The sequence below is a fragment of the Aythya fuligula genome, chromosome 24 (assembly GCF_009819795.1).
Source record: "Aythya fuligula isolate bAytFul2 chromosome 24, bAytFul2.pri, whole genome shotgun sequence".
NCBI lineage: Eukaryota > Metazoa > Chordata > Aves > Anseriformes > Anatidae > Aythya > Aythya fuligula.
In genome coordinates this window covers 225001-248348 of record NC_045582.1, presented here as the reverse complement: position 1 = coordinate 248348, position 23348 = coordinate 225001, and the positions used below count along the sequence as shown (strand labels likewise).

Here is a 23348-nt window from a genome sequence, read left to right as displayed (position 1 = left end):
ATGAAAGGGGGTTCAGAGATTTTCCCCCCCTTGGTTGCATGTGGGGGGTGTTCGAGAGAAATGATCGAATAATTTCTCACGTAATAAGCTATGAACAATAATAACTCCTCTGAAATAAAGAGATTGGGCTTGGGTTTGGCTTTTAGGTGTGTAAAGACACAGTAAAACAGTGGGGTTCGGGCGGGAATTTTTTTTCTTTTTTTCTTTTTTTTTTTTTTACTCAATTGGGAACCTTTTTGCTGAAAAGGGCAATTACCAGGTTTTAGGGAAGTAATAAATAAATAAATAAAATAAATAAATAAATAAATAAAATAGACGGTGGCCGAGGTGCTCATGCCCTGGGCAGAGAAGAACCGGTGGGGTTCGTGCCTCACCGGGTCCCCATGGCTGATCACCCCCGCAGAGCCACTGGGCCCCCTCTACAAGGTGGGGGCGATTTCCTGGCAAACCTGGGATGCCATGCCGGTAAGCCGCTGCCCTGGGTTTATTGTATTAAGGCATCGGTGGGGGACGTTTTGCCTTTTTCATGAAATCCTCAATTTCTGCTTATCCCCGATGGCACAAGTGCGTGCCAAGGGGGCAGAAAGCCGGGCCAATGCAGCAGAGCTCCAGGACCGGGGGAAATTTCTAGAACTGCTTTTTTTTTTTTTTTTTTTTTTTTTTTTTTTTTTTCTTCTCTATGCAAAGAGATTGCAACAACGGATTTCACCAAGAAAAAAGGAAGAGTTCCCTTTATTTACCCTTCTCTTCAAGTAGGATATCAGTGTTCAGAAGCCATAATAGCTGCTCTCTTTAATAATGGACTTGCCATAATTAGTGTACGTAGTATATACTGCAAATCTGTATTATAGATGTGGGTGCGCCGATACTTGACGTGGCATTTTATTTTCGCTGGAACCTGCTGAAGACGCCCCGTGCGCCTTCACTTAAGACATGAAGTCATCTATGCTGGTGGGTGGTGAAAAGGCAGGCAGACAGAGCCGCAAGGAAGGAAAGGTGGAAAGCTGCCATTACAAAGCCAGAAGTGCTTCCAAAGCTGTCTGAATTTTTCCGTGTGTGCATCTTGAGCATGCATTTGTCGAGCAAGTTATGTGGAGCCTCCGCTGGAGGAATCCGCGTCTTTACTGCGCACCCTGGAAATATAAATAAACAAACAGGCACGGGTGGGGAAAGGGCGGCGAAGGTTGGTCCCTGCGCAAGTGCTTAAAGTTACTCACTTTTGTTTTGCATTGGTGATTTTCCTGCGTTTAATTGCTTTAATTTATTTTATGCGCGCTTTGATGTTAAACATTATTTGGTACTAATGAAATAGTTCTAATCCGCAGTAAGGTAATTGAAAAGCGGAGAGAGAATCTCTCTCTCTCTAAAAAAAAAAAAAAAAAAGAAAAAAAAAAAAAGAAGGGGGGGGTGTCAGAAGAGGATTAAAACAAAGGGCGGAAAGACTGTTTGGGCTGCTTCTGGCCTCTTTGCATTCCTTCTTTATACTTTTACCTACTTCAGTAATAGCCACAGCACAATCCCAGGGAGAGAGAGAAATGACCAGCCCGTATTTCCGGAGCCCGGATTAATAATTATGTTTTTATATTTCTGCCAAAACTGTTGAAAAAAAAGTATTATATTGATATTTGAAATCTATTGAAATAGATTTTAGCAGTGATCTTGCTAAAAAAGAAAGAGAAGATTAAGATTACAGGTCATGGCATGTTTTAATATAAAAAAGATATTTTACTACACATATTTTCCTTGGGGAAAACAGTAAAACCAAAAGCCTGTGTATTGTTTTAATATGAAAAGGGGACTGAACCCAACGTGATTCTAGAATATTGGAGAATTAATTTTATTTCGAAGAATAGTAATCACAGACGAGGGAAAAACAAAAAGCAACACGTTGCCATTAAATAAATTGCTACTTCGATATACAACATTTTACGTAGCACAATATTAATTCATTATTTTTTTTTTCCTAGAGACTTGAACAGGGAAGAAGTCCCAGTAAAAATATACACAGACAAAACAGCATAGCAACGTGAAAAGAACCACAGAGGTTACAGGGAAAGGGGGTGATAATCATTCATATTATGTACACGATTCTATATACGCTAAGTATAATTTGCATTCAGATTTTCAGGTCACATTTTCTAAATTAAAGGTGCTAAACACGACCACATTACTTCATACCAAAAAGTACACAGCGAAATACAAACGGAGATTTACAAATTACTTGTACTATCGGAAGACTCACATAGAAAAATGTGTCTATTCTGACTCTAAAGCCACATTTAATAGGTAGATATTTATTCTATTGTCTTATTTCCCCCCACCCCCAAAAAAAGACTTGAATATAGGTAGTATTTTCTTTCAGTGTCAGGAAACACAATGCATCATTCCTATGTTTTTAATTATTTATGCACTTATCATTTATGTATTTTAATATATAGTCTTTTCTTCTAGTGTGTTTTTTCCCCTTTTCTGTTCGCGTGGGTTTTCACGTTTCCTGGATCCACATTTTGCCCTTTCATTCTTCCTCGTCGTCCTCCACGTCTGGCTTTTCCTGGCTGCCGGAGCCAGAACAGGCAGTTTTATTTTCTTTTTTCCACTTCATGCGCCTGTTCTGGAACCAGATTTTGATCTGTCTCTCTGTGAGACACAGGGCATGAGCGATCTCGATGCGTCTCCTCCTCGTCAAGTAGCGGTTGTAGTGGAATTCCTTCTCCAGCTCCAGGGTCTGATACCTGGTGTAGGTCTGGCGGCCGCGTTTTCTGTCAGTGCCTGGGAAGCAAAATTAGATTCGTATTAGTGTTGTTTTTTTTTTTTTTTTTTTTTTTTTTTTTTTGAGGGAGGGAGTGTTGTTTTGATGCTGCTGTTAGGTTTTGCCATCTTGCTTTTGTCTTGTGGTGCAGCCTAGCAAGCACCATCCACTTGAGTTCCACAGGAGCACAAAATCCTCGGATGAACTGTGCAACATGAGACTATCTTCCTTTTTCATTTTCAAAATCTGTTCCCCATTCTAGAAGCTTTTCCCACTCTTCCTGTTCATAGCTTTGAAACCACTGAACGTTTCATTTTCTTTACTCTAGGAAATGCATGCAGTGTTTTTTTGCATCCATCTCTGATAAGCCTGTGCCTGCGTGTGGCTCCTAGCTAGTGCGTGAACGAACAGCAAACTTCAGAAAGTTTCCTGCCCTCGTAGCACCAGTCAGACTCAGAGTTCCTACTTCAGTTTTAGATGCCAGAAAGTTAGGATGGTTGGGGAATAAATACACACAGAAACATCGAGCAAGAATGTAAGAGGCATCTGATACCTACCCAGATCCAACTATTTGTCCTCTCTTAAAGCTGTCATCAGGGTGCTTGCGTGGAAGGTGTCTTATGGTCTTAATTATTTCAATGAATGTTTTGGGCACAGCAGTTACTTCTGCTTCACTGGGGCTGTGCAGGCAGGGGCTGACATGGGGGCTGATACCCCCGGGCTATTCCTGTGGGTGTGTGCGTACATGAGAAGCGCTTCAACACCTATCCCAGACTCGCCACTACTATTGTGTTGTCCGTGAGCAGGGCTCGGAAAAGGGCCCGACCCTTAATTCCACACACACCCCGTTCCAAACCGACATTTCCTGAGTGCAACTGGAAATAATTATACAATATGGTGTTTGTGATCCTGGCTATATTTTCCATGTAAGTGTATATCTGCAGTATAATATATTATTATTTCCCAAAGAACTCGGGTTAGCAAACAGCAGCTCTCGGCCTCTCCTCCACACATTCCACTAGACTCCTTTTTTTTTTTTTTTTTCCTTTTTCTTTTTAAAAGAAGAAAAGACCTAGTCATTAAAAGGAGAAAAAAGTAAAATAGCCATGCTAGCTGTAAAGCAAAAATCTGCAGGTCGTGGAATGTGGGTTGTAAAATCCTCTGAAGAGGAAGAGCCATAAACTGCTGCTGAATAGGGATGACAACTCTATCTCTGCTCGCTGATGAAATTCCACAAGCGCGATCGCACAGTGGGCATCAGGCGGGGGGTGGGTGGGAGGTGGGGGTGTCGGGCGGCAGACGAGAACCCGCTTTTACGACCGAGATCGAGTTTCTTTAGTTTTAGGCAGAACACATCCCAGAGCATCCAGGGTTTGTAGTGCAGGGACGCTCGTGCTTTTTCTCTGCTTCTAAGATCTCTCTAGTGCTGTTCCTCGCAGCGTCACATGCTAAGGGGGGAAAGGGGGGGAGGGGGGGCAGAGTCGGAGGTCTTCTTAAATCTAAGGTCAGATAAAAGCAGAGACGAAGTGTTTACGACCAGAAATATTTGGTCTTTGATAAATCAACTATAAAAGTGAACAAACTGTAGAGCAGGTACTGGAAAGAACAGACCACCAAATAGCTGTGATGATATCTCCTGCCTTTATAAGCTGCGGTGTATTGGCTGCTCTGTTGGTTTCTTTTTCCTTTACTTTGCAGGGATTCTGGCCCACAGTCCGGTCGCCCCCGAAATTTACTAACAAGACACATTCCGAATATTTGGCTGCAGTGTGAGGTTTGGTCTCAGGGATGCTCTCAAGTTGCAATTTGGCTCCGGCGAAGCCGGGGGTCTGTAGAAATGAGCTCACGCGTTCTCGTCTCCCAGACAGGACAGCAGCGCCTTTCTCCCACCGCCGGCCGGCGTGCCCCGGCTGGGGTCCGGAGCCCCGGAGAAGCCCGGTCTCAGGCTCTCCTTCCATGGACCCGGGCAGAGCCGGGGCGCTCCCGTGCGAGGGAACGGGATGTTTATTAAATGTTAATTGACATTAATACACGGAGATGGAGCACTCTCGTGAACGTAGGCAGCGCGGCGGCCCGGCGTGGAGTGGGTCACTGAGGGAGAGGCGGGCGGCAGCGCGTCCCGCTGCGGGGCGCCCCCCTTCTGCTCCTCGCGGACCTCTACGCGGCCTCCCGCGGGGCTGCGCTGCCAGCGCCGCGGCAGCTGCCCGGAAGCCCCAACTCCACGCTGAGCACCCCAGGACAAGTCCCACCGCCTCCTAAGAGACTTTCCCAGGGCGCAGAGCACACCGCACGCTTCCGCGGGCTGCCTGCCTGGCTTGGATTTTTCTGGCGGTCACACGGATAAAAGTGGTCTCCCTCTCACAGTCCTTATATCCATCCATCCATCCATCCATCCATCCATCCATCCATCCATCCATCCATCCATCCATCCATCCAGATCCCGGCTGGAATGTCAGGGTTTTGAGAGAAGGGTTTTTACTGAACAAGGAATGATGTGTTGCTGTTTCTGATGGTAACATGCTAGGCTTAATTGCAGCATCTGGGACATTGCGGTGAGGGGCTGCCAAATGAAGGTTTTGAAACCTAACAAAACAAGCTTGTGGGTACCTCCCATAAATAGTTCATTTCAGAATCTATATCTATATCTACGTGGGGGTAGCACAATCTTCATCCTGTAAATATAGGAGAAGAAGGGGATGGCCATTATTTCTGCAGCTCTGTCTGTCCCCTCTAAGACAAACTGCCTTTTGGATGGCACATACACAGCCCAAGCAACACTTATAAATATTTAAAGCTAAAAGGATGGCTTTATTGCGGGGGTTTCTCTCTCTCTCTCTCCCTTTTGAAGACGGAGATTCGTTTTCGATGAAACGTCATGAAAGGAGTTGGGGACAATTCCCCCCTCCCCTCCCCCTCCGCCACCCCCCGCGCACGCCATAAAATAATTTACACTCCCCCCACCTCCCCGAGCTCCTCTCTTTAAGGAGGCTTGGGCTTACCTGTGCTCCTCATCCAGGGGTAGATGCGGAAGTTACTGTCGCTTTGCAAATCTGAGTCCCTCTGGTCCGTTTTGTTGCAATTCTGCTTGGAGACATCTCCCGGGCACATCATGGAGAGGTTTTGCTCAAAGGGGGAACAGTGCATGTTGAAGGAGCTGGGCTCCAGGCCGTAGCCGGAGGAGTACATGGTGGGGGTCTGGGGGTGCACGGCGCTGCCACTGGAGTAGAGCCCGGGCATGGAGGCGGCGAAGGGAGGAGTGGATCCGGCCCCATACCCCGATCGCTGGGTGTTGGAGGCGAAAGCGCAAGAAGTTTGCTCGGGAAAGACTCCGGATGGGAAAACCGAACTTGCGGCTTGATATTTAGAAAATAAAGCATTCGCATAATACAATGAACTCATAATTTGGCCGGGTGATTTGTAGGTCGGGACGTTTTAGTGTCGGTTTTACGAGGTACCGTGATATATTACGGAATTAGAGTCCAGATTTACACCAAAAAGGAGCCCTTTTTCCTCCCGGCCCATGTGACGCGCGGGCACGTGGCTCCGGCGGCGCCAATCGCCGCCCGCTCCCTCCTCAGGGGCAAAAAATTGTAGTGCTGCTGGATTTATAAAATATGATAAATAATTGATGCGATATAAAACCCTCCAAGATCTATGCTGGAAGGGGTGAAATTGTGCTGGAGTCGATAAGCAACCTGTAATCAGTTTTCAGCTGAGACCGAGGGAGAAAGAGAAAGGCGAGGGGGGTGTAAAAGCACGTTGCTGATAAACCAGCATCTTCCTCTCGGTCTCTCTCTGCTGGAGGAAAAGGAGTGGAGCTCTATTTATCCTTTTATTGATCCCGTCTAAAATTCCCTCCTTCGCACCATTTCCCTGGCTCCGAGGTACTTTTTCACAAGACAGTACATAATTTCCTCTCCTCCCCCCTTGACCCTCTCCCCCTCTGCGACCACCCCCAAAGGACAAATGTCTGATTGATACCTAATAGATTCAGGATTCTTTTTCCAAATGCCTTTCAGTTCTATATCTAATTTATTCCAGTGCCACGGGCTTTGAGTTTCGTATTGAGCTGGCATTTGCTTTTCTTGTTGCAAAAAATAAAGACTGTACAGATCCCTTGTTCAACGTGTCAGCGGTTCTGCAGGACTCAATTACAATTATAAGTAAAGCGTTACCAGCTGGCTGATTTGCTTTCTGCTGGAGAAGCAGAGAGACCTTCCAAAATGTGACTTGCCTTTATTTTTTCTTTTTCTTTTTGGGGGTGGTAAGAAAGAAATAAAGTCTTACTGGCACGAAAAGCAGCTCAGACAATGGTGGATGTGCATCTAGGATTTGCATTGTTTCTCTTTTCCCAAGGTTAAGTTGCAAGGGGATGTGTGTGCATCCCCATATACCATACTCTCTCTCTTTCCATGGCAGGAGAATTCACTAGACGATGGGGCAGAGAGCAGCTCAGCCGCACAACTGGCGATTTTGCAGACAGACCAGTGGGAAGAAAGGACAGTGACTCAGACCTGGGCTCTATCTTGTGGAGAAAGTAGGGTGAGGAGAGACGGAGAGATGTAGAGGAGGGGAGAGGGAAAGAAGGGGAAAGGGAAAGAAGGGGAGGGGGGAGGGGGGGAAGAGAGAGAGAGAAAGAGAGAGAGGAGAGAAAGAAAGAGGGAGCAAGAACAGAGAAAAAAGAAAGAGAGAAAAAGAAGGAGAGAGAAAGAAGGAAGGAAGGAAGGAAGGAAGGAAGGAAGGAAGGAAGGAAGGAAGGAAGGAAGGAAGGAAGGAAGGAAGGAAGGAAGGAAGGAAGGAAGGAAGAAAAAGAAAGAAAGAAAGAAAGAAAGAAAGAAAGAAAGAAAGAAAGAAAGAAAGAAAGAAAGAAAGAAAGAAAGAAAGAAAGAAAGAAAGAAAGAAAGAAAGAAAGAAAAACACACATTACCTTCAGGAAGGATTTCCACACAGCTTTCCAACCTGTCACCACACATGAACAGTTAGAAACAACAACAGAAGAAGCCATCGCAGTTGCCCCCCTCACCCCCCCGCCCCTTCTCCACGGTTCCCATACAGCTCTCCGGCCCCAGCCACTGCCTCTGCCTGTCCTAGCAGCGATCCAGCCTGCCAGCATCTCTACAGGCGAAGAAGTCTTTGATGGCGAAGGCTGCAGCTCCGACACAATGACTTTTATTTCCTTTCTATCAAAGTGGTCCTGGAGGAAATGGAGCAGGGTAAAAGAATGATGTCACGGAATTCTCGCTTGTAAACTTTATTGTAACTTTCTTCCGCTGCTTCCAGGTTTAGACAATAGAACAAAGTGATGAAAGAACAACAAAATATATCATTAGTTCCCCCAATAAAGTAATTCACGTATACAGTATACATTCTTTTTCACAGTTAACCTAAAGATCACTTTACAACTTGCTTCACTGTGCGCATGCTAACTAAAGGAGAGGAAAACGCTTTTTTATGCTTTTTTTTTTCTCCTTTTTTTTTTTTTTAAGAGACATTCAAAAATCGAAAACAAAACAAAGCAAAACAAAATGAAACGAACAAAAGAACAGAAGTAAGGAAAGTAAAGAGAGAAAGAGAGAGATAACTGTAGCATAAATAGGCAGTTTCATGTTGTTGGGATGTTTGTGTCAATCGCTACCTCCAGTACATACAGATAAACCACAACAAAAAAAGTGGAAATTTTAAAAAAAGTGCACAAATGTAATTCCACATAACTTCTATAGCATTGAAAGCTATGTTAACCAACCCACCCCCCAAGAAAGAAGAGAGAGACAGAAAGACAGAGAGAGAGAGAGAGAAAAAAATTCACAGTCATGTTTTACATAAGCTATTGCGTTACACTACCACTAGTTAATAACTGGCAAAAGGCAGGAGAGACCTCCAGACCACTTTTGCATACTGTTCATTGTTTCAAAGGATAATCAGGAAAGTGGTGCTTACAGCTATATTGTTTTACAGCAATAAAATGTTTTTTTTTTTCTTTTCTTCTTCTTTTCTTTCTCTTTTCTATGCATTGTTGTTTCCCACCCCTCCCTTACATTAACTACCATTAATGTGGGGCTTAGGGGCTCTTCCACCCCAGCAGCGCTTGCCTTTCAGTCCTTAAAAATCCTTTTATTTCTTGTCCACCTTCTGTGCTTCCCCTTCCTCGTCCACCTCCTGGGCTCTTTCCATTTTCTGTTTTTCCAGTTCTTCCTGCTCGCATTTGCTGCTGGGAAACTTGTCTTTGTTGTTTTCCTTTTTCCATTTCATCCTCCTGTTCTGGAACCAGATTTTGACCTGCCTTTCTGTCAATCCCAGGGCATGCGAGACCTCGATCCTCCGTTTGCGGGTCAGGTAGGGATTAAATAGAAATTCCTTCTCCAGTTCCAGCGTCTGGTAGCGGCTGTAGGTTTGCCTCCCCCTCCTCCGTCCAGCGGCTGCTGGGGAATTGCAAAGGTTGGGTGGAAAGGGGAAGAAGAGAAGGAGGTTGAAAGATACATAAACCAGGCTCGGGAATAGGCGTATACACACACACAGACACACACAGACACAGACTCGCAGACACACACACACACACACACACACACACTCACTCCCCCCTCACACATACACATGGGAGGGGGAGGAAGAAAGGACTCGCAGAAGCAAAGGCAGGAAGCAAACAGGGAGAAGGAAAGACTGTTGTATTACATTATAAAAGGGAAGATGGTTATAAAGGAAAAGGGTGATGGTGGCGGAGGAGGGGGAGGGTCACACACAAGCCCACTACAAGCAGCTCAGCTAAAGCCTTCACTTGTACACTTATTATTACCCGAACAACACAACATACTCTGGCTCCCTAGGATCCAGGAGGCTGCCCACACAAAAAAAGAGCTGCAGCCCAGGGAGAGCAAGCAGCACGACCAAAATCCCCAATCAAACGCAAAACAGAAAATGAGAGTCTTTTTAAGGCTGTAAAAGTGCCATAAACTTTAAGGATGCTTCCTTCCACTGAAAGCCCGGCTCGCTGAGCCCCCAAAAGAAAAGGTCTCCTTCAGGGTAATTAAACTATAAAGCAATTTACAAGTGCAAAAGTTTACCCTCATAAAGCAGTAAAATACAGTCACTGGGGAAGAAAAAGGGAGCGAAAGAAAGAGAGAAAGAAAAAGACAGAAAGAAAGAGGGACAGACAGACAGAAAGAAAGAGAGAGAGAGAAAGAAAAGAGAGAGAGAGAAAGAAATAAAGAAAGAGAAAGGGATACTTTATGGGCTCTGGAAACACTCCTTCGCTGTCCTTTCCATCTCGCCTCACCTTGCGGTCGCATCCAGGGGAAAAGCTGGGTCGGAGAAGGACTCTGCTCCGAGCTCTCCGCCTCCTCTCCAAGGCCGCTGGCAGCAAGCTTGCAGTCCGTGTACTGCACCAAGTCCGACTCCTGGGCGCTGAAGAGGCTCTGCCTTTGCAAGGGGTCGTAGCCATAGAAGTTGCTGGGGTCCCCATGGCACGCCACGGCGCAGGGATTCTGTTGGTAAGGGGAGCTGGAGAGTGAGGATGCTCCGTGGTAAAACTCCTGGATTTGGGTCGGATGCTGGAAGGTGCCACCCGTGCTGGGTCCGTACACCACCGTGGGTCTGCCCCCAAGATCCTGAGCGAACCCACAGTCATAGTAATTGGGACGCAAGGAGTCCCCGGTCTTGTATTTGGAGAAGAGTGAGTTGACAAAATAAGAGCTCATCTTAATTTAAATAATAATATTTGTTCGGAGGAGGAAAAAAAAAAAAAAAAAAAAAAAAAAAAAAAAGAAGAAGTAGCCAACCAAACCTGACCACGGGAATCTATCAGCAAAAAAAGAAAGCGCTAAGATGCTAAGCAACGACAGTTTGTGTTTTCCAGGAATATAAAAGGAGGATATAATCAAAACTCTAAGCCTGCATGATATTGAATTCTTTCCTCCCCCCCACCCCTAAAAAAAAAAAAAAATCACCACTTAAAGAGTTCTCGCTTTACATTTCCAAGAAGAGATGCCAGTTCATAAACAGTTTTCAGTGATTTACTTCAGCGCAAATGAGTTGTTTCATATTTTGCAGTGTCTTTTCATGATCATTTGCATCTATTACCAAAACCTCATCCTATTGGCTTCTCCTTACTCCACACGGACTCTGCACTGCATGATTGTGAAAGGAAGAGTGTGAGAGAATAAAGAAGGAAAAGCAAGCGAGGGGGGGAGAGAGAGAGAGAGAGAGAGAGAGAGGGAGCGAGAGAGAGGGAGAGGGAGCGAGAGAGAGAGGGAGAAGGAGGTGGGGTGAATATACGGATTAAATATGTTTAACTACCTACATTAATGAGATATCTCTCGCCTCACAACAAATCACATACCTAGACCACCCAAAAGATTGATTTTTTGGGGAGTGCTGGAAAATTAAAGAGAGGCGCTCTCAGTCGTTAATTTCAAAATTTTAACGAGGCAGTTTTAGCCTTTTTAAATGTCAGGGTCGCTTTGGAAAACTGTAAAAGAACACGATTTAATTGCTACCAGTTTTAAAAGGTCCTATAAATGTAATTGGTATTTTAATACAAGTTATCAAATCATACAGCTTCTTACCCTAAACATATTTTAAAACAAACGAGGTAGTCATATTTAACATTTTAATGATCAATTTCCTTATTATTGATAAAGGTTTAACTATCACATGAAGGGAATTGCATTTGTAATAGCCCCAAAAAAGGCTGTAAACTGTTTAACAAACTATAAAATGCCATAAAGCCGGGGATGTTGTTGTTGTTTATACCGCACTACATAAAAGCCGTTAGGATTTTACGAGTTCTTTCCTCTACTGCTATAAAACAGAGGTTTCGATTGGACCCGTCCGCATTACAGCGAGATGTTGAGGTGTCAATATTGAATTAAAACGATTATAGTTTTTCATATATAACATTGACTTTTTGAATTTCTCTCCTAGCCCCCTCCCAGCCTCCTCCCCGGTGCCCAGCTCACACAGAGGAGTTGTTCAAGATGTGTTTGGGGATGATTACAAACTAAAAGTATTGTTTCGCTTATCACATCCAGAACAGAACCTTTATGGTCAGTAACTGATGGCTGCTTCCCTACCTCACCCCGTCCCCAATAACTTTTTTTTTTTTTTTCATGATACTTATGAAAAGTAGGGAGAAAAGGGGGATGGGATAAGTGAAATAAGATAGAGGCTTTCTATTTTATTGACATTTGTTAAGAACGAAGTAAACTTACCCCTAAGATGCCAACGCTGCAAATGTCCACAGTCTAAACACACGGGGTAGATTTTGAAATTCATTTATCGCAGTCAGCAAATATTACAGAGGCGTATTTCAGCTAATAACGACACCAAACCCTCCCAACTTAAATGCTGTCCCAGAGTGCCTAACACCCACGACGCCTCTCCAAGCCCCTTGCATTGCCATCTCTATTTTCCAATCCTTCAACCTCCAGTAGAAGTTAAAGACACTCTTCTAAACATTTCTTTTTGTTTTCCCTTTTCCCTAGGTAGATTTCTGCTGAAATCCATTGTATCCATCTGCACAGTATTGACACGGAAAGGTGAATAAAGAACGTTTTTACTCCTGCCTGCCTTGAGCTGAAGGACAATTTTCAACTGTCCACAAGAAAAAGAGTACAAGTCCTCGCTTTGTTGGGCTTTGGTAAAAAGTACTTGCATTGGCAGTGGGAATAAGCAAGGAATTAAGGTAGACAAAAAGACAGAGAGAAAGAAAGAAAGAAAGAAAGAAAGAAAGAAAGAAAGAAAGAAAGAAAGAAAGAAAGAAAGAAAGAAAGAAAGAAAGAAAGAAAGAAAGAAAGAAAGAAAGAAAGAAAGAAAGAAAGAAAACAAAGATAATAACGGAATAAAACTTTAAAACCACCCTTAGAGAAATAATTTAAGTAAATACGTTTCGTTTATTTTGTGTAGGGATAATTTCAGCCGAGTCTAAGAGCCTTTTCAAGTAATTATTGTGGTTGAAGTACTTGCAGTGGTATAATTAAGGCTTTTCCCCCCTAAAAGACAAGTTAACATTTTATTTTTCTCAACACTTTTATTGTCGATTGAGCAGATTTTGGTTTCATCATTGAACATAAAAACCTAGAAATGGTGCACATAAGTAAATAGAAATAAACAGCGTGGTGTGGGGATGCTCGATGCTAGAATTTTCAAGAAAGCAAAACCTTGAATTGACTAAAGGATTTTTAGAAAATAATTTATGTTCTTCTATGGGTGTTTACAGGCGTACTCATATCTATTGAAGTTTATTAAATAAAAAATAGAAGCCGTTCCCATTCATATATGGAGCATGGGAAGGCTGGAGGGAAGTTGCTCTTGGAAGTTCACATTTTATCAAGTGCAGTAGAATTTTATGGTCATGAAGTGATGGTAACTCATCAATGCACCAGAAATCAATAGCTGATCTTAAATCATTCATATACTGTACTCAGATTCCTGAGGAAAGGAAAATGTTTCTATTATAAGAAAAAACAAGTGTGCATCTATGTGCACGTGTGTATGTATGTGTGAGAGAGAGAGAAGATAATTTATAAATACCCGGTGGAGAAAAGATTTGTTGAGAATTGACAAGAAAGAAAGAAAGAAAGAAAGTGTGAGAGAGAGAAAGGAAGGAACCCCAAACCTTTCGCTAGGTAAACCTTAACTTTTCACTACTCTGCATTTTAATGAATGCACAAGGGTAGTATTCCTCTCTCTCTCTCTTTTTTTTTTTTTTTTTTTTTTTTTTTTCATCTGTATCTGTTTACATTTGTATTTCATTTTAGAGGATTTAAATAGAGTCTTGAGATGTTTAAACTTTGACTCTTTAAACAACATATCAAATCGCTTGGGCAATGATTCCTATTCTGTTGCGTGCATAGTTTTAATTTGTTACATTATTCACCAGAATACTGCATATCGGGAAATGGGCATATTTTCTTGTGTATCTTCGGAGGAGCATGTATTCAGAAAATGCATTGTTATAATAATTTGAATGAAAAACTATGTTGAAATATTTGCCATCTTTTCTTTCTGTGCTAGTTGTAGCTGAATATAAGGATTGCAATGTCTGAATAATTACTGTCTTGTAATTATGAAGAAAAAGATGTCCCACAAAAAAGTGAACTAATAGAGTTAAAATTTTACATTTTTTTTTTGCTGGTGCAGCATCTTTGGAGTATTTATACGCAAAAAAAAACATGGTAAGATCACAGCAGTTTAGGTTAATTTACTATATTGTAGCATTTTGAAGCCTATTAATGAAGACAAGAAACAGCGGCAGTTCTACCAAAAGGAGGAGGAAGTATATAAAAAAAGCTCAAATTCTAAAAGGTATATCCCATTTTTAGGCGATGGCTAAGAAAGCTAAAACATATAAAATAAAATAAAGAGATGAGAAAGCGCAAACCATCCTAACGGCCAATTTAAATAGCCAAGGAAAAATATCCTGATTTTGTATGTGCTTCTTTCTTCCCGAAATCTTTGAGCCACTCTCTTTTCCAGTACTTCAAACGTAAATCTTTGGTTTGAGATAATAAAGCTGTCCTCCCACCTCCATCCAAACTCTCAGAAAACAAAATGACTTTTTTTCTCCCTTTTAACGAACATTTACAATAGATGCGTGTCCCACCTCTCATTGCATCCCAGCACAGAGCCACGAGATTAACACCCCCCCCTTTTCTTTTAGCCTCACATAATTTACCCTCGCAGAGAAAAAAAATAGATGTAACCTATAAAATCGGAAAAATAGCTATAATTAACCCTATATTTTATGCCTCGGGATTATTCATGCCCGTAGCGAACAGCCCGGCCGCTGCCGCTAATCCAATCAAGGTGTTTCGAGGAGCCCCGCGGCGGCGCGCGGGAGCCGCGCGTCTCTCGTGGAGCAATGGCGCCACCGCGCGGCCCCTGGCGGCACCGCAGCCCCGCGGCGCTTCCCCCTCCGGGCCTGCGGAGAGGGGCCCGCGAGGGCCGGGGCACCGCCACCGCGAAGGGCGGTGAGGAGCGAAAGGAGTGAGAAAGAGGAGAGCTGGCTTCTTCCTCTGCACCGCTCAGCGCTGAAAGCGCTCTCTGCGATGCGAAAGCTTCACCATCCAGTCACTCTACTAGCAATAAAAGAGACAAAATGGGGTTGCTTTTGAAAACCTCTATTGTTTCAAATTCCGAGACTAAACAATTGATCATTCTGCTCTGGAGGGGGAAGGCCGGAGCTGTAAACCGATAAAGAGCTTCCCAAGCCCAGACGTCTCGCCAGAACTTAGTGTGTGAGTGTGGGGGGTGCATCTGTGTGGTGGTGGTGTTATTGTACACACGGCTCAGCATTCTGGCAGCCTGGAATTGCTTTAAAGGAAAATAATAATAATAATAAAACTGAACAACAACAGCAAAATAACAAAGGGTATAATCCAGAGTGCTGGATTTTCACAGAAACTGCAAGAGAAGAATAAATTAGCAAAAGTCCCTCCCCACATTTTATCCCCCCCCCCCTTTCTTATTTTTTAACCTACCCCCTCCCATAGGGAAAATAAAAAGGAGGTGAACTTTGTATGTGACTGAAGCAGAAACAAGAGCTTTTACACGTTGGGTTTCCCCACATTCCCAAGTCGTTGTAGTAATTTAGGAGTTCCTGAAAGTTTTCTTGCACTGTTTGCTTTACAGCCGTTTAGTTCCTTAACCTTCAGAAATTTATACCCTATAAAGTTTTATAGCGGTCATATTCTTTTATTGCAGCACACTGCACTGAATTTTCCTTTTTTTATGACAAGTTACTTCCCTTTCTCTCTCTTCCCTCAATAAGCTCCAAGTATCTTTTTTCTTCTTTTGTTTTCTTTTCAGAGCTTCCTCAAAGAAAGGATTTTTTAAAGAAGTGAAATATTGCCCTTTAGAGCGCCCATTATGTTAAAAATTAGTGGAAAAAAAGATTCTTGGTTATGTTTCTCAATACCTGCTTCCTGTAGGGTTGAGCAGGTCTCAGTTGTTGTTTGTATATTTGTTGATGTATTAGGTTTTGTTTATTTGTTTGTTTGTCGTTGTTTTTAATATATAGGTGGAAACACTTTCCAGGAGTTTGTATTTATTCTCAAGCAACAAATTATCAAAAGAACTTAGAGACGAAATTACAGTAACCGCTAAAAGAGTCCTTGAAAAAAGGAATCGCGTGTCAAATCAGAGGTGATGCCAAGCAAGGAAGGCAGGGTGGGGTTTCTCACTGTTTGTTTTGGTTTTCTATTTTTTCTTTAGCAAAGTTTTCATAGGGAAGTAGAAGTATAAAGCAGAGAGAAAGTAAAATAAAGCCTACCCACTGTGCACTTCTACTTCTGGTCCCCAGAAGTAGATCTTGCTGATGCAAGAATGCAAAAGTTAAAACCTCAAAAAAGAACAAACAAACAAATAAACAGCGGTGAATGCAATAAGAGATTAACGATCTCTGACTTAAAAAAAAAAAAAAAAAAAAAAAAAAAAAAAAAGATTTAGAAACGCATAAAATCTGCAAAAGACCGAATAAGCACTTGCTACACTGGAAAGGAATTACTTCCATTTGTCTCTGGACATATTTTTAACCTAAGCAAAAATTGATTCTTATAATACATTTAACGAGACACTAAAGAACGCAGAAAAACGCAATGAAAATATTTATGAAATTTTAGACGAAGCAGTATAACACAATGACATATAGGTACTGTTGTTCTAAAATCGATTTTTATTCTGGAGCATTAAACATCTGTAGAAAATACATCCAGGCTGATGCTACAGAAGACAGTTTTTCCAACATTTTTAAAGTATATTTCCTAATAAAATGAACTAATATTTTAAATTCTATTTTAAAAGAACCTTATGTTGTTGTTTTAAAAATATCTGCTCTTTACCACAACTCTAAAGAAAGTGAAAAGCGTTTCTAAATTCTAGTGTCCGATGGGTTGCAAACATCAATTAAATCATGGGTACACTTCTCAAAAATATAGTAATGTGTATTTAGTGAACTGCAAGCTCAGTTCCAAAAATGAGGAATATATAAACCTAGCAAGAAGCAGATCTAGAAGTTCATTCACCCTTGAGAAGAATCAAATAAAACTGAAATAATTAGGTAGATAAACACATCTAATCATCTTTTTAATTATTTTTTTTCATATTCTTTTTTTTCTTTCTTTCTTTCTTTCTTTCTTTTTTTCTTTTCTTTTTTTTTTTTTTTTAATAAATTCGGATTTAAAGAAATGATCCTGCCGCCATTTTTTTTTTCCAGCTCAGAATATCTACAACAGCTTTTTTCTTAATTTAGTTTTGAGGAAGGAGTATAGATATTTTGACACAGGGTGAAGTTTAGTTAAGTTTCTCTCTCTCTGGCAACATGATAATTGAATTTTGAAGCCCCCTAAGTTTTGAAGCCCCAGAGGAGCTACTAAAAGATGGAAAGCTTCAAAAGAGAAAGTTTAGGCATTAAAACAAACTTTCTGAGAAATTGTCTTACACACTGGTTTCTGGTCGAGTGAAAGATTTTTTTTCCCTTTTATAAGAAATTGAATTGGTGTAAATTTCGGTGCACCGAGGTGCAGCTACTTGTTTCTTATCTCTCATGATAAGAAGAAACAAACAAAATAAAACAGGAACACTTGGGGGAAAAAATAGTAAAAAAAAAAAAAAAAAAAAAAAAAAAGGAAAAAACGGAGATCTTCCCATCACTTCCTCCCAGGGCAATCTCTGTTCATATCAGATAAAAGTGGTCTCAAAAACTAATGCTAAGGATACTCACAAGTTAGTAGCTTATGAAATCAGATTTGCACTGATTCGTTAACATATACAACAGAAATCGATGTGTCTTCTCTTCCCCACCCATTCACCCAATTAAAACAAGCTACCTTACACTTGCGTTGTTCCTAGAAAGCCTCTTGGCAGCTAAATATACAAATTTGCACACGAAGAAAAAAAAAAAAAAAAAAAAAAAGAGAGAGAGAGGTTTATTTCGGTATTTTCCATCAACTAACAACTGAAGAACTCTTTGTATACTTAAAAGCCACAATAGAGACAGAAAACGAGCTTCAACATTCACAGAAACACAACCACAAACACATTTTACAATAGCCACCATGTAATCAACTCGTACTAACCCACCCGCCACCCTCTCCCTCCCCCCCTTCCCAAAACAAAGTTAAGTCTTACAGAGATAAAGGAAAACCAGTCCCTCACGGGCGGTTCAGAGAAACCTCCAGCGGATCTGTCAGATGAGAAACCAGCTCCGTCCGGCATGACATAAGACCTCGTTTGTAAACAATCAGGGTCTATATTTGTTACACTGGATGCTCTTCGGGAAAAGGGTGGGTGAGCGCCGAGCCGCGGAGCAGCCGCAGCCCCCGGTGCCACCCGCGGGCCGGGGCTCCCTCCCAGGGGAGGTGGCGGCCCCGGGGCCGGCCAGGCACCGGGCCCCGAAGTGAACGGGGTCGCAGTGGGAAAACATGCCGTGAGCTCGCTTCACCACGGAGCAGGAGAAAAAAAACACAACACCGGAGTATTAAAAGCATCTCGTCAAACAGGAGGAGGAAGAAATACACACACTCTATGGTTGGCACTTTATCTCTGCAACAGCCTACTGCTTTAGGAAAAGTCAATTCACAATAAATTATAAATATGCTAGCACTAAGAACACAACCTTTCCCTCTCTTACAGCTCTACTAAGGTAGTTTTTTTAACTAGAAAATCCCATTCTTCCTGTCCTCTAAAAGTTAGGAATAAGTTGGCAGGGGTTCTTCCGCCCCCTTTTCTCCTAAATAATTTACAATGCGGCTCTGAGAGTGCCCCCCACACGCACTCTCGTCTCCCTCCTCGTCTTTTCTCCTCTTCCAAGTGACCCAATATAAAGCTACCAGATGAGGATGTTTGCCTGTAAAGATCCTACTAAACTTCCAGGTCAAAGTCACATATCTGCCATGACAAGATTGAAATAAAAATCCCGCATAAAAAAACAAACCGGAAAAAAAAAAAAAAAAAAAAAAAAGGAAAAAGAAAAAGAAAATGAAAAAGAAATAAAGAAACCCAGCGCAGCTGGGAGTTGGGCTGTCACTAACCGACTTGTCCAGTGTAAAGTTGACGAATTGAAAATGATTTGTTAGGTGCAATTAAACGCAAGTCTTACGAATGTGTCTGTCTTGCAGTAGTTTAATTAAATCGTCTGGTTCCTTGGCCACCTCAACGTTTGTATGTCTGTGTGTTTGTGTGCCTGCGTGCACCGGGGTGCTGTGAGTGTTATAGAGAATCTTTGTCCTTACGTGGATAAAGAAAGACAGCGTGGTTTGGTGGAAGCTTGGACCAGAGCTGTTTGTGGCCAGTTTTGTTTGCCGTCTTGCCTTCCATGGAGAAAATGCAAGCAGAGAAATCTGCTGCTCAGACAGGAGCCTGTGTCTATGTAACGCTGTAGGGAGAAGAAAAAATAAAATAATAATAATAATAATAAAAAGATAATAGAGAAAGACAACAAGAAAATAGAAACAAAACCCAGCATGTGTCTCCAAGGAGGAGCTGCAGTTTTTGCTAAGTTGCCTCATACGTGACAACACTAGGAAGATAAAAATAATAAGCAACATCTCGCATGCAAAGGTGGAGATGGGAAATGGGAAGGATTTCCCGTTGTTTGGGTTATTTGTATGTTAGCACTACAGTTCGGATGCGCGGCCGCAGAGGCTGGGGAAGGAGGGAGGGGTGCTGCTTTTCTGGTTTTCACTCTTTGCCCTGTTCCTTGTTCATTTTCTTCATTTTCATCCTTCGGTTCTGAAACCAGATTTTGACTTGTCTCTCACTCAGGTTGAGGAGTCTGGCCACTTCATGTCTACGGTCCCTCGTCAGGTACATATTGAATAAAAACTCCTTCTCTAGTTCCAGGGTCTGGTATTTCGTGTAAGGGCATCGCTTTTTTCTGGAGGAACGGGCGTGAAGCCAGCTGGCAGCTGGGTTGGCTGAAAGAAAAGCAGCAAGATCAATACGATGCAGCTTGAGTGTTTCTCAGAAGGTTTTAATCATGCCATCAAATATTAAGATTATACATACGGATATGCACACCCAAGTGAAAAATGCTCACTGAGATATGAGCTGGCAGCAGAGGCCCTATGATAATAGTAGAGCATCGTCAGGACGAACAAACCCGCGTGGATGTGGGGGGTGCCCCAGTCCCGAAAAGCTGCCGCGCCCGTCCCCTGCGCCTCCGCGGGTGGGGGTCTGGGCTGCAGGCAAGAAGCAGCAGCGCGTTAGATTTCCCCGCGTGTCTGTGTGCACATACATGTCTGCGCACACATGCTCACTTGCACATACATGCTTGCGCACATGTATGTTTGGGTGCACACGTGTCTTCTGTACCCAGTAGCAGAGCTCCCGCCGACTTTTTGCCAGGTCTATCCATACCAGAAAACACCCACATACATGCACTTACAGATTTGCATAATGCCTATCTGCGCGTTCCATATGCTATACTCAGAGAAACCAATGCAAAAATTATATATATAATTCAGATGTGTTTTCCCACGTGTCTCCAGATGCACTCCTACAGACACAGCGTGCAGGCAAAGAGTATTGAGACGATGTCTGAAAAAAAAAAAACTTTCATAAATTCTGCCTATTTTGCTATGTGGCAAGAAATGGTCTTGATACCATAAAAATCCTCTGAGGGCTAGCTGCACTCTCCTGCCGGAGATCTGGACAGTGTTATGCAGAGACACGGACATTTGCAGGGCTGCTTCGAAGGGGAGAAATGCAGCCAAAAATAAATAACAGACTGCCCGTCACTCTCGCGTATGGGAGAAGTTACGTGGGAATCTTTTGCAAAAAGCACATTTCAGGAATAAACCTAATCAAGCCGGGGTGGAGTGGAGTGGGGGATGGTGTGGGGGGGACGGGACAGGACACGACATTTTAGAAATGAGTCCCACAGACACAGTACTTGGGGAAGGTACTATGGGAAGGTTGCACACAAAGGTGAAGTCCTTTTGGGATAAACAATAGAGCATTTACTAATCACATGCAAATTTTAGAGGACCGTTGGGTAACTGAATACTGGAAAAACAAAATGAAGGTTTATAGACAGACCACGTATTTCTATTTTATTTCCTTTTCGTTCTCTGAAATTGTGACTGAAGCCATAAACCTTTACACCAATTAAACGGACCATTATAAATATATACATACACACACACGCGCGCCATCAGAACATTTCCTCTTTGTAAAATTAAATATATTGAATATTTTTAAAAAATAATCCGGTTAATCTTCCATTGTAAGTACTGCCTCTTACAAATTTGCACGGCTATTTCCTTAATGTAATTGACTTAATCTAATATGCAGAATTAAATATTAAAGAGGAAGAAAGCTGTTAATAATTGATACTGTTAATCCTGCTACCCATCCTTTAATGGGTATGGAGGGCTGTGCTTCATAACAGACATTTATTTGGTTTGATTTTATTTTTTTGGTTATATCTTGGATCGGTAAAATATGAGATATTTTAAATGCGAGTATTGTTTTACCTACTTACTGTATATACGTGCCTAAACTGGCAAGCGAATTAGTAGAAGTTCTGGCACATGCACTCTTTAAAATCTGGCAAATAAATTAACAGATCCCGGTGCCATATACAGTGTAGAGATTCATTATTGTGAAATACTTTCAAAAATTGAAAGAGTCAGGGAAATTGGTGGGAGCACTTTCTGCAAAACAGCTCCGTCTTCCAGCCCTGGCAGGCTCTCAACATTACCCCAAATTAAACTATTATTTAAAACAAAATATGCATCTTAACCACATGCCATAGAAACCACACAGCATCCTCTTAGCGTGGGTCCCTGCACTTACTTATAACATAATAACATTTTCTTGGACAAGATTTTTATATATTCAATTTCAGGGACATTGAGCACAGAACCTGGATATTTAATTCTTTCAAATCATTCACCTCACGGTCGCAGTTTGTTCTGGATCTCTGCCCAGTACAATAGAACAGGACTTTCTTTTTCGCGCGCCTGTGTGTGAGTGTGTGTGCGTGCGCGTGCATGGTGCAAGTTAAATGATAGGAAAAAATGTCACCATAACATCCTGGACACAGAGGAAAGGAAATCACGAGGCTCGAGAATATACTGAGAATATTTTTAATTCTATGGTAGCAATAGCAATCTCTGTTGCTCTTGCATGTTGGTGGGGAAAAAAAAAAAAAAAAAAGTTAATTCAGGAGGAAAAAGAATGACTGTGATAGTGTGTCCTGCATACACTCTGCAGAGCTATACCCTCGGCAGGGGCTGTTTCTCTGCCATTTCCAACCGGGAAGTTTATACAACTTCGGCTTTCATTGCAAAATATTTACCATGGTGGTGAAGCCAAGTTTCTCTCTCACCTCCAACATAAGCTTTCGGTCACTTTTACCTTTCAGATGGAAACTAGGTATCAACCGAAACTGCGTGAGGTGAAGGTACTGATTCTTTTTTACTTAAATGCTTTCGCATAATTTTAATAATAATAATAATAATAATATTAATAATAATAATAGCATTAATTATAGTAGTATTAAGTACTTTAAAGAAGAAAGGTTTTCTGTTCTATATTGTAGATCAGAAAACAAACAAACAAACAAACAAAAAACTTAATCAGGTCACTGAAAAAGCATATGCTCAATTTTAACTGTTCCCCTATCTGGCTACCTTACAAATTAAGAACTAATTAATCTGGAGACACCCCCTCCCCTCTTTTTTTTTTTTTTTTTTTTTTTAAAATAAGAAATATCATATGGCTGTGAAATAGTTATACCCTGAACCGTAACATTTAACAAACAAATAAATATAAATAAACACCACCCCCGCCCCCCAAGAAAGCAACAACCAAAACCAACAACAAAACAAACACTGAAATCCACTGCCACCACCACCAAAAAACACGAAAAAGTATGAGGAGGAGAGCCTCTCCCTGAATCTGCCGAGGTAAATGAGAGCAACGGGCATGGAAAAGACCTCTCTGCTGTTTACTTCCCTCAAGTGAACTTTTCCTCCGTAATTTTCGCTCTTTCCCCCCTTGTTCTCCCCCGATCGCCACCCTCCGCTCCTCTTTCCCTACCTTTCCCCCCGACATTTTTTTTTCTCCCCCTTTCCTTCCCCTTCACACACAGACCCCGCACAAATTTGCTCCCGCTTACAAAAGTGATCTCTGCAGCCGGAGTCAGCGCTCTGTAGGAAAGAGGATGACTTGATCCAGCTTTTGTCCGCTCTGGACTCTGTTTTGCTCAGAGACGATGCTCATTTTTATTTTTATTTTTATTTATCTGCAGAGACAATGCCACCCCTCTCCCCTCCCCATCTCTCCCCTTATGTTGGCATCAGCAATCTGAGAGTTTTCTTTAAGCCCTGATTTTAAACTTTATGCAGCATTGTCCCATTTTATTGCACCTCCTCCAGCTTTTATACTGTTTACTTCCTCACTTTTATAACTTACTTTGATCTGTTCTGTCTTTGTCTTCGCTTCCTTCACAAACTTTATTGTCCTCGAAGCTGGGCCTTTGATTGGAAACGATCCCTTCCCTTGCAGCAGAAGTTTCTAAATTGTACTCCTGTGTTCCCTGTTTATGGACATCCCCGGGACGGCCCAGCAGCGGCTCTGCCTTAACAGATCCCTGCCCGGG

General features: G+C 42.2%; 3 protein-coding genes across 4 annotated transcripts in view; all 3 read right to left on the bottom strand.

Annotated features, from left to right (window-relative positions):
- Window positions 1-2515: 2515 nt before the first annotated feature.
- HOXB7 (homeobox B7) lies at window positions 2516-6148 on the bottom strand. The gene is made up of 2 exons (XM_032202980.1): window positions 5749-6148; window positions 2516-2769 (listed from the first exon to the last, which is right to left on the bottom strand). The coding sequence occupies exons 1-2, from the start codon at window positions 6146-6148 to the stop codon at window positions 2516-2518; spliced, it is 654 nt and encodes a 217-aa protein (XP_032058871.1).
- Window positions 6149-8860: 2712 nt separating this feature from the next.
- HOXB8 (homeobox B8) lies at window positions 8861-10440 on the bottom strand. 2 transcript variants are annotated; one of them, XM_032202978.1, is made up of 2 exons: window positions 10020-10440; window positions 8861-9168 (listed from the first exon to the last, which is right to left on the bottom strand). In XM_032202978.1, exons 1-2 carry the CDS (start codon window positions 10438-10440, stop codon window positions 8861-8863), a joined length of 729 nt encoding a protein of 242 aa, XP_032058869.1. The 2 variants fall into 2 exon arrangements, with proteins under 2 accessions (XP_032058869.1, XP_032058870.1); XM_032202979.1 differs by having other exon boundaries at window positions 8861-9165.
- An 8980-nt stretch (window positions 10441-19420) lies between these two features.
- The window catches only part of HOXB9 (homeobox B9), a 4249-nt gene continuing 321 nt past the window's right edge, over window positions 19421-23348 (bottom strand). The window contains exons 1-2 of the mRNA XM_032202789.1: window positions 23162-23348; window positions 19421-19656 (exon numbers count right to left, since the gene is read on the bottom strand). The exon at window positions 23162-23348 is cut by the window's right edge and continues 321 nt beyond it. Coding sequence (XP_032058680.1) covers window positions 19421-19656; window positions 23162-23348 — 423 coding nt within the window. The remainder of the gene's footprint in view (window positions 19657-23161) is intronic.

Bases quoted from the DNA above. Each gene is read 5' to 3' on its own strand.
- HOXB7 (XM_032202980.1), bottom strand. From the start codon at position 6,148: ATGAGTTCATTGTATTATGCGAATGCTTTATTTTCTAAATATCAAGCC. The intron at 2,770-5,748 runs GTAAGCCCAAGC...TTTGCTTCCCAG, and splicing joins CCCCTGGATGAGGAGCACAG to GCACTGACAGAAAACGCGGC.
- HOXB8 (XM_032202978.1), bottom strand. From the start codon at position 10,440: ATGAGCTCTTATTTTGTCAACTCACTCTTCTCCAAATACAAGACCGGG. The intron at 9,169-10,019 runs GTGAGGCGAGAT...GCAATTCCCCAG, and splicing joins CCCCTGGATGCGACCGCAAG to CAGCCGCTGGACGGAGGAGG.